The sequence below is a fragment of the Falco peregrinus genome, chromosome Z, assembly GCF_023634155.1.
Source record: "Falco peregrinus isolate bFalPer1 chromosome Z, bFalPer1.pri, whole genome shotgun sequence".
NCBI classification, from domain to species: domain Eukaryota; kingdom Metazoa; phylum Chordata; class Aves; order Falconiformes; family Falconidae; genus Falco; species Falco peregrinus.
Window position 1 is genome coordinate 50,392,409 of NC_073739.1, and position 13,701 is coordinate 50,406,109.

The window sequence follows — 13,701 nt, forward strand, 5'->3', positions numbered from 1 at the left end:
GCATAAGAATCCTGTCTCTCTTGCCCTCCCCCCCCCCTCCCCCCCCATTTTATTTGTCTTGCCTAAATTATGGGGAGGAGGAAAGGAGGGTGGGATACCATGATATTCATTTTCAAATATAGTATTTGCATTTTCCCATGGTTATATTCCCATCAGTTATTTAACATTATAACTGCAAAATTAAAAGTTCACATCATCTCTGCAACACTATGTTCAAGAGTATATATAGAAATTATTTCTCCTTCAACTGTTAACTGTGAAGTTTTGAAGCATTTTGCTCTCCACACATTCTGAGCAACCTAGCTTTTTGTCCTATCTCAGATGCAAAAAAAAGCAAAAAAAGAAACAGGATTATTTTAGTCTCTAACCTGAAATGCTACCACCTCTGGCCTGCCCTTCAGCCCTTCCACTGCAAAGGTCTCTAGGTGCAGTTTGGGTAGCTGCAGGGTGAAGTCATTCCTGGTTGCCGCAGTCTGTGACAGGAAGGTCTGATCTCTGACCTAAAGGGAAAAAAACAGCATCAATGGTAATTCCCCTTCAGACACATTAACTGGGATGAACTGGGTCCCCTTGAGCCCACTGAGTGGACTTGCATTGATCGCTGGACCTGAAATCCATGAATAAATTTAGGACTAATTGATTTTTCGTTGCAAATAAATCTCTAATTCAGAGTGGTGAGTGAGAATGTTAAGAAGAAAAAGCATCTTTCCTCTGGTCTGAAATAAGGAGGAAAGAAGAGGCAGTAAGGGCTCGCAAGCCCACCTGGTATATGCATTTCACAGATCCATCCCCTGTAAAAAGCTCTTAAGACAAGTAACAGTAATTGTACCACTGATCAAACAAACAGCAGCTAAGAAATTAAAAAGTTCATGTGATCATACAAACAAGAAGCTGGCACGTGAGTTCTGACAACTGCAGGGAGATCATATCAGTCCTCCGCAATAATGTTCATTTAATATCAAATCATTCAAAACACAGATTAAAATGAATAATCCTCAAACAAAGCAAAATAAACCGACCTGTAGCTCTGCAATTAACAGGAGGAAGGAAAAAAAAAAAAAAAAAACAAAAACAAACCCACACCAAACCCAAATCTGCCACTAAGTCTCTTCCTGGGGACTCGCTACAAGAAATAATGCATTCATTGGTATTAATCTACTTTTATACAGTTTCTATCTATGCCAACCCGGCGCGGGAAGCGCTACAATTTTCTGTGAATTCAGACGGTTTGATATTTAGTTTTGCAGGCAGTCTGAAATGAAAAGGATAAAACAAAACCCCCGAGCAGCAGCCGCGCGGCTGCCAGCGGCGCGCGCGCCGGAGGCCGTTGGTGTCACAGTGCCACCTCCCGGCCGCGCCGGGAACGGCGGCCGCGCCGCCCGGGGCAGGCACGCGCGCAGGTACGGCTCCCGGCAGCGCGAGGCGACCCGCGCCGCGCTCGGTCAGCACCGCCGGCGTGCGCAGCGCTCCGCGCGGGGCGGCCGCGGGTTCGAAGGCAACGCTTCCGCCGCGCGCGACGGGTCCGTCAGCCTGGGTGTGACATGACACGCACGGAACACCCAACTCCCACGGACGCGCCGCCGGCGCGCGCGTTACCAGGCGCTGCCACGCACCCGTTTTGCGTGCTGTTCAACACAAACGCTATCGCGCCCACCTCCAGCAGATCCCAGCAGTCAGATCAGATTCTAACGCAGACGGACAGACGCACATACAAATAGGTACTGGTACAAGCGAAGAGATGTCACCCATTCGTTTGGCGCAGGCTGGAACTGCTGAGTAGCAACAGCCAGTACTGCAAAAACAATTTACTGTCTTTAACAACAATACACAGTCTGATACTAAAGCATATACCAAATCCATATAAATCAACAGACACACCACTTGCTAAATAGTACTTCACATAGATTTCAGTTTTCCTGAGAGCCTCCCTCACCCAAAATAACTCACCGAACAAATTAAAACATGCGTCCATTCATTTTAAATCCCAGGTTACTTTTTTGTAACCACTTACAAAAATAATTTTTGTAAAACGTTTATTAGGAGTGAATATACTTCAAGTAATAGCACAGCCATTGAAATCCACTCTGAAAGAGGTACACACGTATAAATCTACTGATACAAAGAAGAAAAGATTTTATTTTATTCGTTGCTCTGTTCTGTGGAAATAGGCAGCCCTACATTTCCCAAGTTGACCTAAAGAATTCCTGTCAATACCTGTGGCTGCTAAACATATGCACTATGATGCAATTTTTATAACAGGAAAGGTCCTCTACACATTTTTTGCACACACAGTGCACTAGGTTCAGGATATACAGTCCTGTGGAACAAACATTCTCTCTGGAGTGTTCTGTCAGCATGTGTAATTCCGGTCAGATGTTAACCTTGCTGAATATAACAAAATGAGTTACTTTAAATACACACACATACACAGATATATACACACACGCATGCACATATATACACTTGATTTACATTTTTACAGTTTATATATCCCAACTTTTCAGTGTCTTTGCTGCCAGTATGCACACAGATAAAAGAAAACATTAATGTGGATTAAGGTACTAAGAATTTATCAACATCAAACCACCAGTGTTTTGCCTTCTACCCTTCTGAACTGTAGTCAATAGATCTAAATATTTTACTGCACCCTGGCCAATTCATTGTTTGATGTTTAAAAACTCACCCAGAATCAAAGAAAATTTATTAAATTTCAGCCCCCAAATGAGATACTATTAGCTTTGAAAGTCAAGTTTAACTGCGATATTGATGATTCTCTTTTTTCTGTGACAAAATTCACAAGGGAAATCCCTGTGTCAAAGTACAAAAGCAGATTGCTAATACTACGGGGGAAAAAACAATGTATAAGCAATGTAGGTATAATACACACACAATACAGACAGTGGAAGTCCTTTTAACCCTATTAGTTTCAAACTCTCCATTTCAGTATCGGGGCCTGACACTGAACAATAAAAAGGCAAAAGACAATTGTTGTAAATACATGTCGTTAATGCCACTGCACCAGAAAACTACACATTAGCGCCTTAAAGAGTATGATATTTGATATGAAGACTGACAATAAAAAAAAAAAAAACCCCAAAACTTTTCACGTTTGTAGGTAGTTAGATCATAAAGAGTGAATCTCATTACCCACATGCATACTAAGAAACAGAACACAAAGCTAGTTTTCCTTTGAAAAATACAGGAAAAATTATAAGAACAAAAGACTGGGTACATACTGTGCAAATAACATTGTTTCACTAAAAGTGAAAACAGCCTTCAAGCTGGCTACGTATTCAAGGAATGGAAAGCTATAATGGCCATGCTTGCATGGAATCCTGCTGGATAGGCTGTACATATAAGAAATCTTAATTAAGAACTAAATTCATCACTTCCTGGCTATTTCCTTTTTGAGATCCAGAAAGCTAATGACAGGAGCTGAGAGACTGTGATTATTTCCTAATTCTCTAAGAAAGTAAGCATGGTACTCACACAGAATCACAAACACATACAGGCAAAAGTAATTTTATTGAAAAAAAGGTTTGGGGGGTTTTTTTTGGCAGCTTGACAGGGAGGAAAACCATCCTACATAGTTAAGCTTTATGATGCAAGTTTCAGAGGTTTTTTTGTATTTAATGTCACTGGTTTTTTCTCCACATGAAATCTAAAGCAAGACTATTTTATCTCAGAGGTCTTCTTAGGCTAGAGACCTAATGCTATAATCTAAAAAACCTTATCAGCTAATCAGGCTTACTGCAATGATTTAAAAAAAGCCTAAAACCAGTTCCACTTCCATGTACTAAAAATTTAATAGAGGGGAAAAAATATATAAATGTATCTATATTCAATGCTAGTGAAGATTTTGACTATTTCTGATTTTGAAAAATGTAATTTTGGCTAAGACTGTGAAAAGTTGCAAATGATTTTATATGGAGCATAGTTAAGTACTGTGACAGCGGGCTGGCTGCTAAGTATGCTCTTTAGATTTTCCAGTTTAGCCTTTGTGGTGGTTTAACCCCAGCTGGTAAAGAAAATTAACTCTATCCCAGCTGAAACCAGGGCAGCCTTAAATAAATACCATCTGAAAAGAGGCAAAAGCACAAAGAGATCCACACAACTGTACTACAAAACTCAAAACATTTTCAAACAAAGAAGCACAGTGACTTATGACAGTGTTTAACTTTTTAATTAATTTAGAGAGCAAGACAGAAGACAACACTATAGCCACTCAATTTAAAATCAATAAAGTACTGATTAATTCAGATCAAAGCTGAAACTGAATAACAAACTGAAGTTACATTATTGACTGAACCAAGGAGTACAATTTGATGGGCTAATTCTACATGTCCAAAAATGATCTTACAAAATTCTCTGCTGATCAGAGGTAACAATAGTTTTGTCTATAGTCCACTTTTGTGCTCACTTCTTTGTTTTGCCTCTGCACAGTTTGAGCTGCTATGTCCAGTTATGCCCATAGAGATACGGTACTAAATGCTAACAAGTTGTAAATGGTACTGAGATGTGCTTACCCCTCCCTCTCTCTTTGTCCCGTTACTGTCTGACTGGTATAAAACCCCTGAGATTTTAGTTCCTTATTTTGGTCCTGATTCAATGCTTTCTTAGGGTGGAAAGGTAAGATTATTTACGTATATAAAAATTAATTATGTAAGCTATATAGGAGAACTTTTTGTAAGTTCAAAGTTCACTGATTCTACATAAAAAACATTACTTAGAAAGTAAGAGACTGTGGGCTTACTTTCATTTCCTATTTTTAATAGTGTATCACCTACAATTTAAACAATGGAACAAAAAATAGAACGATGCAGTGATTTCACAATAAGTAAATTCAAACTGATTTAGTCTGCTTGACTTCAAGATGACCATAGTGCTGAGAAAACAGAAGCTACAAATGTTATGCAACCATTTTAAAAGAGTGCACACAAGATGGTTTCTGCCACACCGTTATGTTTTGCATGTGTCATACAATTAATAAAAATATTTTTAGAACTTCTTAAAATAGAAGGAGACAGTTTGAATACAAACCCCATCTTAATCTTAACCAAAGTCTTGCAAACGTGTGGCTGATTTAGCTGCATAATGTCCATACCTCCAGGGCAGCATGTGGGATGGAGGCCGTATTGCACAAAACAAGGAGATGCACATCTACTGAACATGGTCCTTTGCCTTCCTTGATGAGAAGCACTTAAACAGAAATAAGTTACATAGAAACTCATTTGAATGGGCAAGTCTTTGTTACAGTGGCACAAATGATCATGGATCTAAGGAGAACAATAAAAAAGTATACACATTGGTGTAAAGAATTAAACTGTCATGAACACTTCCTAATTTTGAAATGTTTAATTATGAGTCATTGATGTTCTTTTACTCTATACTAAAAAATACAAGGGAATACACATGAAGGAATCTGCACCAACAATAGTATTGAATAGCACTGATAACTGTAGTTCTTCAATTAAGTTGCCAATACAGATGATCTTTCTAAGAATATATCCATACCCAGCCATTCCAGAGTACAGGCTCTCTGGAAAACAGTGATCACAGTTGAAGTGTTAGCCCTTTAAGGCAATACAGACCTCGTAAGTTCTGCCAAAGTATTTGGCATGTGTGACATCCAAGGAAGTATATACTAAAGCACCTTGTCAGAACCAAGAGACAATCGGTTAATATCAGTGCCTATAAACACCAGAGTCTGAATCTGCTCTCAAGAAATGTCTATTCATCTTATTGAAAGAGGGCCTGCCTATATGATCAGCGACCCGATTTTTTTCATCACGATGTTTCAGCAATCAAGGATCATTGCACAAGCAGAGAGACTGCCTGTGACAATACTGCATTGCTTAAATTGCTGAAAACTGAAGGTGCTTTAAGTCAAACATCAGAAAACTGGAAAACTATAGCCACAATTAGAAAGTGAAACAGGTGAGGAATGATGCTGGGAACAAAGCCAGTCAACTGAACTGGGGGGGGTGGGGGGGGTGGCAGTGAAACAAAATGCCACCAAACCCTCAAACTCCTTTTTTCCTTTTTTTTTTCCCCAAGACCACCAAACTGAACTACACCAAATTGCAACATACCTTACTTAGACAAAATACTGCCTCATAGAAGCGAAAGGAAGCTATATAGTACAGTTTAATAGATACTTGTTATATGGCTACCACAGTTAGGTTTGAGTACTCATTAAAGGCCAGCAGATTGTTGCATACTTTCATCAAAAGAAGGAATACATCCTCACACCCAAGGGTCTGACTTCTGTTGATAGCGGAGGTTTTAAATAGCATTTGCATATACCCTACTGCAGGTAGCCATACATGAATGCAATTAGGTATACCAAATATTTCACTTAATTTAAAATCTACTAACAATTTCTGTATTAGCATACAGCTTTACTGACTATCCTTTTTGATTGCTGCCATACAATCTGCATTTAATGACAATACAAGCCATTTCAAAGGTGGATTTTAAAAGAAAATTAATTACTGCATAACAGCTTTTATGTAAGGAGATGTATCTCAAAACTGATGCTTTGGGTACGCTTGGCTTTTTTTTTTTTTTTTTTTTCTTTCTCTCTCAAAGACTAGTCGAGATTCTAGAAATTAATTTTCAGAGTCGAATACCATCCCAGGCTTACCTATAATTCAAGCCTTCTCGTATTACTACACACACACACACTACACGCTCTGTTGAGTAAGATGTTAATTTGATCCAGAGTTGTTTTTTGCAGACATTGACCACCGCGCCTAAGCTTTGCTGTAGTTGCAGGACGTGCACTATAATACATCCCCTATGAATGGATTTAAGTAACCTTGGGCTGAAAATGAACCTGTGTCTGGAGAAAATAACAGTTAATGTATTCAGTAATTCCACAATTCTCAAAAAAAAGGATTTGTTTCTTACTGAATACTTACAAATACAAAAGTATTCAGCCTTTAAAAGAAAACAAACAACAAAAGACAAGACAAATGCACCACGAAATTAGTTATTTAGATATGTCTAAAACTAAAAACAGTTATGCACACGGATATGACATTCGGCAATGTCTTATCTTTAGTTTGTCAAGGTTTTTAAATCCCATTTGAGCTGGAGTACCATTTTTAGCTTGGCTAGGTCAGAATGACACTGAACAATATGAGTGATGACACACTAGACAGCTATATGGACAGAGTTGTCATCAGCAAGCCAGCTGTGCTAACACCTGTATGTCCTGCACAACTGATCTTTAGGAACAAGGATCAAGAAAGTCAGATTACTAGAGGGGAGAAACAAAAGTCATTCACAAAACACTGAAATGAAGAGGTGCTGATCTGAAATAGAGAAGAAAAAAAGGTAATGTTTTTACTTCGCTTTTTTTCTTACCACAGAGAAATAATAGCTTGTTTCCTACTATAAACTTCTTACAGCAATCATTTAGAATTTTAGTATTGTATTTGGGTTTCTTTGTGATTTTACTGCATGTACACATACCCACTGTTTCAATAAGCTTGTGAAAAGGCCAGTTTAGAACAACCAAGGATCACAGCAATGAACAGAATCTGAGCCTACACACAAGCAGACTTCACCTGCTAATGTGTCTAAACACACAGAACCACCAGCTCCAGGAGCGACATCAGGCTAGGGAAAAAATGTCAAGTTGAAATCTCTAAAACAAGAGCTTTAAAATCATTGTTAACTAAATAATACCACAGACTATAAATCCCAGTTAATTGAGAGAAATGTGGCTGAGCACTACACCTAAAAGCAGCAGGTTACATCTGGTGAAGTCTGATCGTGGCAGCTAACCTAAGCCTCGTAACTGTTCTGTTTTTTCAAGCCCTGATCAATTTGTGGTCTTCTTGCTGAAACTAACAATGCCACTTACACTGTGTGCTTGCTGTTACTGACGTAGTCACTTGTATATGGACTTAAACCTATTGTAAATTAATTTATTGCAGGCCATAAAACAACCATCATAAAAACAAGCATTTTATTGCTATGGACCACATCAGAAATAGCAAGCTAATGCTATGATGTTACTAATCCTCAAGTCTTCAATGGTCTCACCCCACATCCAACTGTCTCTCTGTCCTGTATTAAAAACATCATCAAATTGGGTAAAGAAAAATAGTTTTGTCTTTGTATTTTGCATGTGAGTAACAGGATGGATCATACAGTGTTCAGATTTCTTTTCAGCTGATAGAACTGTGGGGCCCATACCTCATGCATGACCACTTTAGGGACATTTTTGGAGAAGGCAACAAGGGTGGAAGGGGAGCAGCGGTGAGGCAATGAAACACAATGGTGGAAGGATTTCAAGGCATGACTGCTGACAAGTCTGCATGGAAGCTGTTCTGCCAGCTGGCGTATGAACCTTTCAATCAGCAGAAATGAAGTGCATTACAGAAGTGGATAAAGAAGAATTTTTCAGATCAAGTGCCAAAAATAAGAAGGGCCGTACTGGATCGGTGCTTTAATCCCTGAACTGTCCCAGAATGTCAGAATGAGTAGATTGCTAACTAGTACAGGGAAAAAGATTTTTGAGGGGAGGAATCTTCTCATTTTTACTGACTTCTTATTACAGCTCATCAGCCTCCCAGGCCAGTGGGTAACAGTCTAAGCTTGTGAAGACACAGTTATTTTATTAACCTGTTAAAATGGCCAAATCTTAGGCAGCTGCGGCTGGGACAGGCTGAAAACCCTGCCAGCCCATAAGGCTTGTCAAGACTTTAACAGTTAAAGAGTACAACAGGAATCTGAAACCATTTTCTGTCTCTGTTTAGGCTTACTTACCTGAATGCCTGCCCATGGTGGTGTTTTGCACACGTGGAGTTTAGAAAGAAAGGATGCAGGGAGGCTGGGCGGTTACAGCGCTGCAGGGGTGCGGGTGCCCAGGCGCCAGCAGCGGGGGGGCTGCAAGGTGGCCTCTGCGGGGGGCAGCCAGGGCTGCCCCAAGGCTCCTCAGCTGGCCCCAACAGACCCACCGCAGGGCATGCCGAGCCCCGCAGCCAAGACAGGGGCCTCCCTGTGAAAACGTATTTAAGAAAGGGCAAGAACCAGCACACAGGCTGAGGAAGAGGGAAGAAAAAGAGCAAGAAACAGCCCTGCAGGCACCAGTCCCAGCAGCAGTGAGGTGCGGGGGCAAGCGCTTGAGGCACCAGATCAGGCATTTCCCCGATGCTGAGAGGACCGTGCTGGAGCACATGTCCACGCTGTAGCCTGTGGAGGACCTCGCGCCAGAGCAGGTATTCTGGAAGGACTGCAGCCCATGTGGAAAGCACACACCAGAGCAGGGAAACAGCCAGTCGCCATGGGCTGGACTGCTACCCCCTTCCCCTCATCCATCCTGCACTTCAGGGCATGGGCAGAGGGGCTGGGAGCGAAGCTGAGCCTAAAAGGCAGGAGGATGCTGATTTTTTTTCTTTCTTTCCCACTATATAAATCTATTTTAATAATACGCTAAAATAACATTCCCCAAGTCAACTCTGTCCTACCTGTGACAGTACCCAGTCTGCAGTCTCCTCATCTGTATCCCAAAGCACAAGCTTTCTCATCCTCTTTCGTCCCCCTTGCCCTGTTGAGGGGGGAGTGAGAGCAGCAGGGTGGACGGCTGGCTGCTGGCCAAGGCTAACCCACCACCGACACTCAAACTGAGAAGCGATACAAAGGGAAGGCTGAAGATTTTAGCAGAGATCGTGTAAAATCATTTCTTCCACTGATGGGTCTACCATAACTATTAAGTCATTAATTACACATGTTAAAGAATCTAGCTGAATAAAACTAACAGATTTAATGTCTCTTGCAGTTAATGCAAATGTGATATTAACAAGTACAGAAAAAAAAATGAAATATAGTTTATCAACAAGTATAACATTGGTATATTTATAACAAAATCCCTCTCAGAAATATCTTGAGAAGGTGTTTCAAGAAATAATCTATTTTTCACACATAAAAAAAGGACTGCAGATGGGTTTTAAAATAAGACATTTACTTAAATGCTTTCTCTCTTGATGAGAAGACTGTTTAGGAAAACCCTTTTATGTTTGAACTTCAATCAGAATGAATTTGTTCTAAGAACTCTTCTAGTAAAAATTAATTTATTTTTGTTACCATTTTGCATCTTACATTGGGCTGCTTTTTTTTTTTTTTTTTAAAGGAATTGTTCAAGTTATGGACACAAGTTCTCTTAAGTAGCCAATGTTTAAACCTGTTCTACTTTGCTAAGCTTTTTCAGTTTAAGGCTATCTAATAGATTCTAGGGAAGAAAAAATGAAAAAAATTGCATCTACTTTCCAAACCTAGATTTTACAAAAATCCAGCTATTACCTTTTGGTCTTTAATATTGTAAGAATAAAACCGAACCAAAACAAAATCTTCCTGAGATAACTTTGTTTGCCCTTGGTGGTATTTTTTTATTATTATTATTTGCTAAAACATTCACGTTGCACTTTGAAATTCATCATTTAGATGGTATAAACCCAAAAAATATCTCCTATTTTAATGGTATAAGGAAACTGTCTGCAAACAATCTAGCTCCAGGAGTCAGATGAAGATAGCTAACATGACAAGACCCCTCAGGATGACACAAAAACTATCTATCTAGACACTATCTTGCAGACTATAAAGGATATGGAACTAGTTGCTAAAGCTGTTTCCTCTCTTAGCATAGCACATGCTCAAGTTCTTCAACACTTATGCTTCACAAATATTCATGATGATTTAAAAAGGTGGCTCTGTAATGGCCTTAAAAGAATAATTCCGGGCACGAGCACGCCCGAGCGCTTGTTGACGCAGCCAGTCGTGTGACACTAGATTTTCCATCCGGTCACTGGGGGGCAGTAGGTGCCGTAAATGATCCCTTAACTGGCGCTGTATTAGAAGCGTGCACAGAGGTGATCTCCCACAGCTCTGCTTCTTTTTGCTTTGTTTGCTGAATGTTACAGCCAAGTATACCCAAAGGCAGATGATCTAGTACCTACATTGCTGCCTTCTGGAATTCTTGCAGTGATAGAGTACAGAGAAGAACGAGGTCACTTTAATGGCTATCAGTGTACACCGTCTTATCCGGAGCCTAACTAAGATTACTAAGGATGTCTGTAAAATCCCTCTGAGCTCTATAGGCAAAAATTTAGCATTATGCATTGACAGCACAGATCCTACAAGTGATGCAGTGGAATTTTGCAGACATTTGCTCATGAATACATCAATGTAGAATAACGACAACGTTCAATTTCAAACTCTTATAAACATATCTGCAGCTAATAGTAATACTTTTTCAACTCCAGATGATTCTGAACTTACTTTTTTTTTTTCTTTTGATTCCTTTTTTGAAAGCAAAAGCAGTTCCCAGAATTTCTACAGGGGAAAAGGCAGGCCTGTGGCTCCTTTACTAGTATTTTGTCTACTGCATCATGTTCTGATTTTTCACTGTGTGAGAAAACCTTTAAGAACAACAGTGTAAACTTGATGGTTTACACGTAAGCCATGCTTATGTTAGATAATTAACTACCATTATGATGTAGGGTTCAGATATATCCCAAAGATAGATCAAGATTTCTCCTTTGTTCTTATAGAAGAAATGATGTGCCAAGTTATGAATTATTTACAATCAATTATTTTTAGTTCCTGCTGAAAGGAGCATCCTGACATTTCTAACTCAGGTTTTTCTCATTCTTTAGGCTGACAAACCAGAAAGGATAGATTACTCTGCTACTCAATAATAAGCTATTTGGGCCTAACAACTATGTACACCAAGAACTAAGAAGCAGATGTGGTAACTAAAATTCCTAAAGAAAGATGGACATTTCTCAATCCATTCACTGCACCAGGAAGATCAGTACTAAGCAAATGACCTTGCCTATAACCCTTCCCCAAACATTTCAATACTTGTGGATACACAGCACTGCTTTCTAAATCTAAACGTAAACTTGCAATGCAGAACAGTAAATTCTCAAGGCCAAGGACATTACATTCATATGTTACTGCAAAACACAGCACTTCCTGCATTAAACGCATTTCCCAATCTGAAAAGAAGCCAGTATGAAAAAGATGGGGACACAAAGGAAGTCATTACTACCAGCACAGTTTGCTGCAGCTAAAACATGCTGTTTAGGTACGGTCACTTTCTGTGAATATTAAAGGAAAGAAAAACTTGAAAAAGGTACCTGAAAATTAACAGCAGCTTTGGTGGACACAGAAACTAAAATAAGGGAATAGATTCCCCTGTCGCTGAGAATTCAAGATGTGATAAGGGAAATGAACACTCCAAGGTAATAAAAACACTTCTTTTGCTCTGTGTTGGTCTAGACTAAACCCAGTTATAAAACAATTGACCACTAGAGCTACAGTTACAATAAGCCCTTTCTCCCAAATAATTAATTAATGTAAACAGCTTTGTTGGACCTTCAAAAATACTATAGCAGGGCAAAACAGTACAAGTCAGAGACAAACCGAGATTATTACTTCCATTTAAAAAAGGTTTTAAAATCAGTATCATGAAATTTTTGATTACGGGTTAATACTATCTTTTCCTTCTTTTATCTATCATGTATCAAAGATTGAAGGAGCATGCACAAAGCCAAAGGTCTTAGGGCCATCACATATATGACCTCACCAGGTGACCTCCACCTGACTCAGTAGAGAGAGTTAACTCAGCAGCAGTTACCCATTGTTTGGAAGATCAATATCCTTCACTTGGTAATCAGAAATAGTGCCCACTGATTGAGGGAAGGAAGGTGAATTCTGTAGTAAGTTTTATTTCAAAAGTAAGAAGTCCATGTACTACAAAATTGTATTTTATTTCACTAAATATGAGTGGATTTGGAGATGAAAGAAGCTGAAGGTGGAAACTTAAACGCTAAGAAAAGGAAGTTGCTTTACAACAACTTCTATTCCACTCCTTCCCTGAGAATAAGCGGTTGTAAAACCCTTATGGTGTTTGCATATACAAATGCAGAGAGAAACCCTCAAATTCTTACCTTATGAAGAGCGGCTTCCACAGATCTCATATGACTAATAATCAATTCTTTGTCTCTATTAAAAGAGGGGGGGGGGGGGGGGGAAACAGAGTAGTTAATAGAACTGAAGCTCTACTGATGTAGAAATTAATTTTCTGCTACTTTAAAAGCATCATGTCTTTAAAAAGAATTGTTGATAACTCAGACTCGTGTTTGTATCTCTACCTTTTGTATCTCCAGTGTAAACCTTATAAGGTAGCTCATGGACTACTGTTTGGCACGTTTCTATATGAAAGATGTTTCTGTTTGGGTAAGCAATTAAACTAGCTGTATTTACAGGCAAACCAATGAACAACCACCATCTTCTTGGAGAAGAAACTGCAACCTTGGATAAAAAGGGCGTGCTGAATAACCCAGACTCTACCAGGAAGAGATTACATTCTCATGCTGGAAAACACTGACAAATTCCAGTTTTTACCAATTATATGGGCTTAACAACTATGTACTTATATGCATCTAAGTCTTCCTGTCTTTTCTAAACCCGAACATTCCACAGGTCCGTCTCCAAAAGAAGTCTAGTCAAGGATCCTATCATTACAAAACAGAAGTTTGGAAAATTAAATACTATCCTCATGAGTTTTTGTAGGTTAGGGCTTCAGTAAGAAAGACAGCTTTGATCAGTTCTGCTCCCACAAAAAAACCTTGGTCTCATCCAATGCATTGACAGAAACAGAATTAAAGTTGCATAATACCATAA

At 39.3% G+C, this 13,701-nt stretch overlaps 1 protein-coding gene across 1 annotated transcript in view; it reads right to left on the reverse strand.

Moving 5' to 3' along the window:
• Positions 1-13,701, reverse strand: part of CCDC171 (coiled-coil domain containing 171) — a 149,081-nt gene that overhangs the window by 41,975 nt on the left and 93,405 nt on the right. Inside the window, 2 exon segments of the mRNA XM_055790981.1 lie at positions 369-500; positions 12,966-13,020. Coding sequence (XP_055646956.1) covers positions 369-500; positions 12,966-13,020 — 187 coding nt within the window.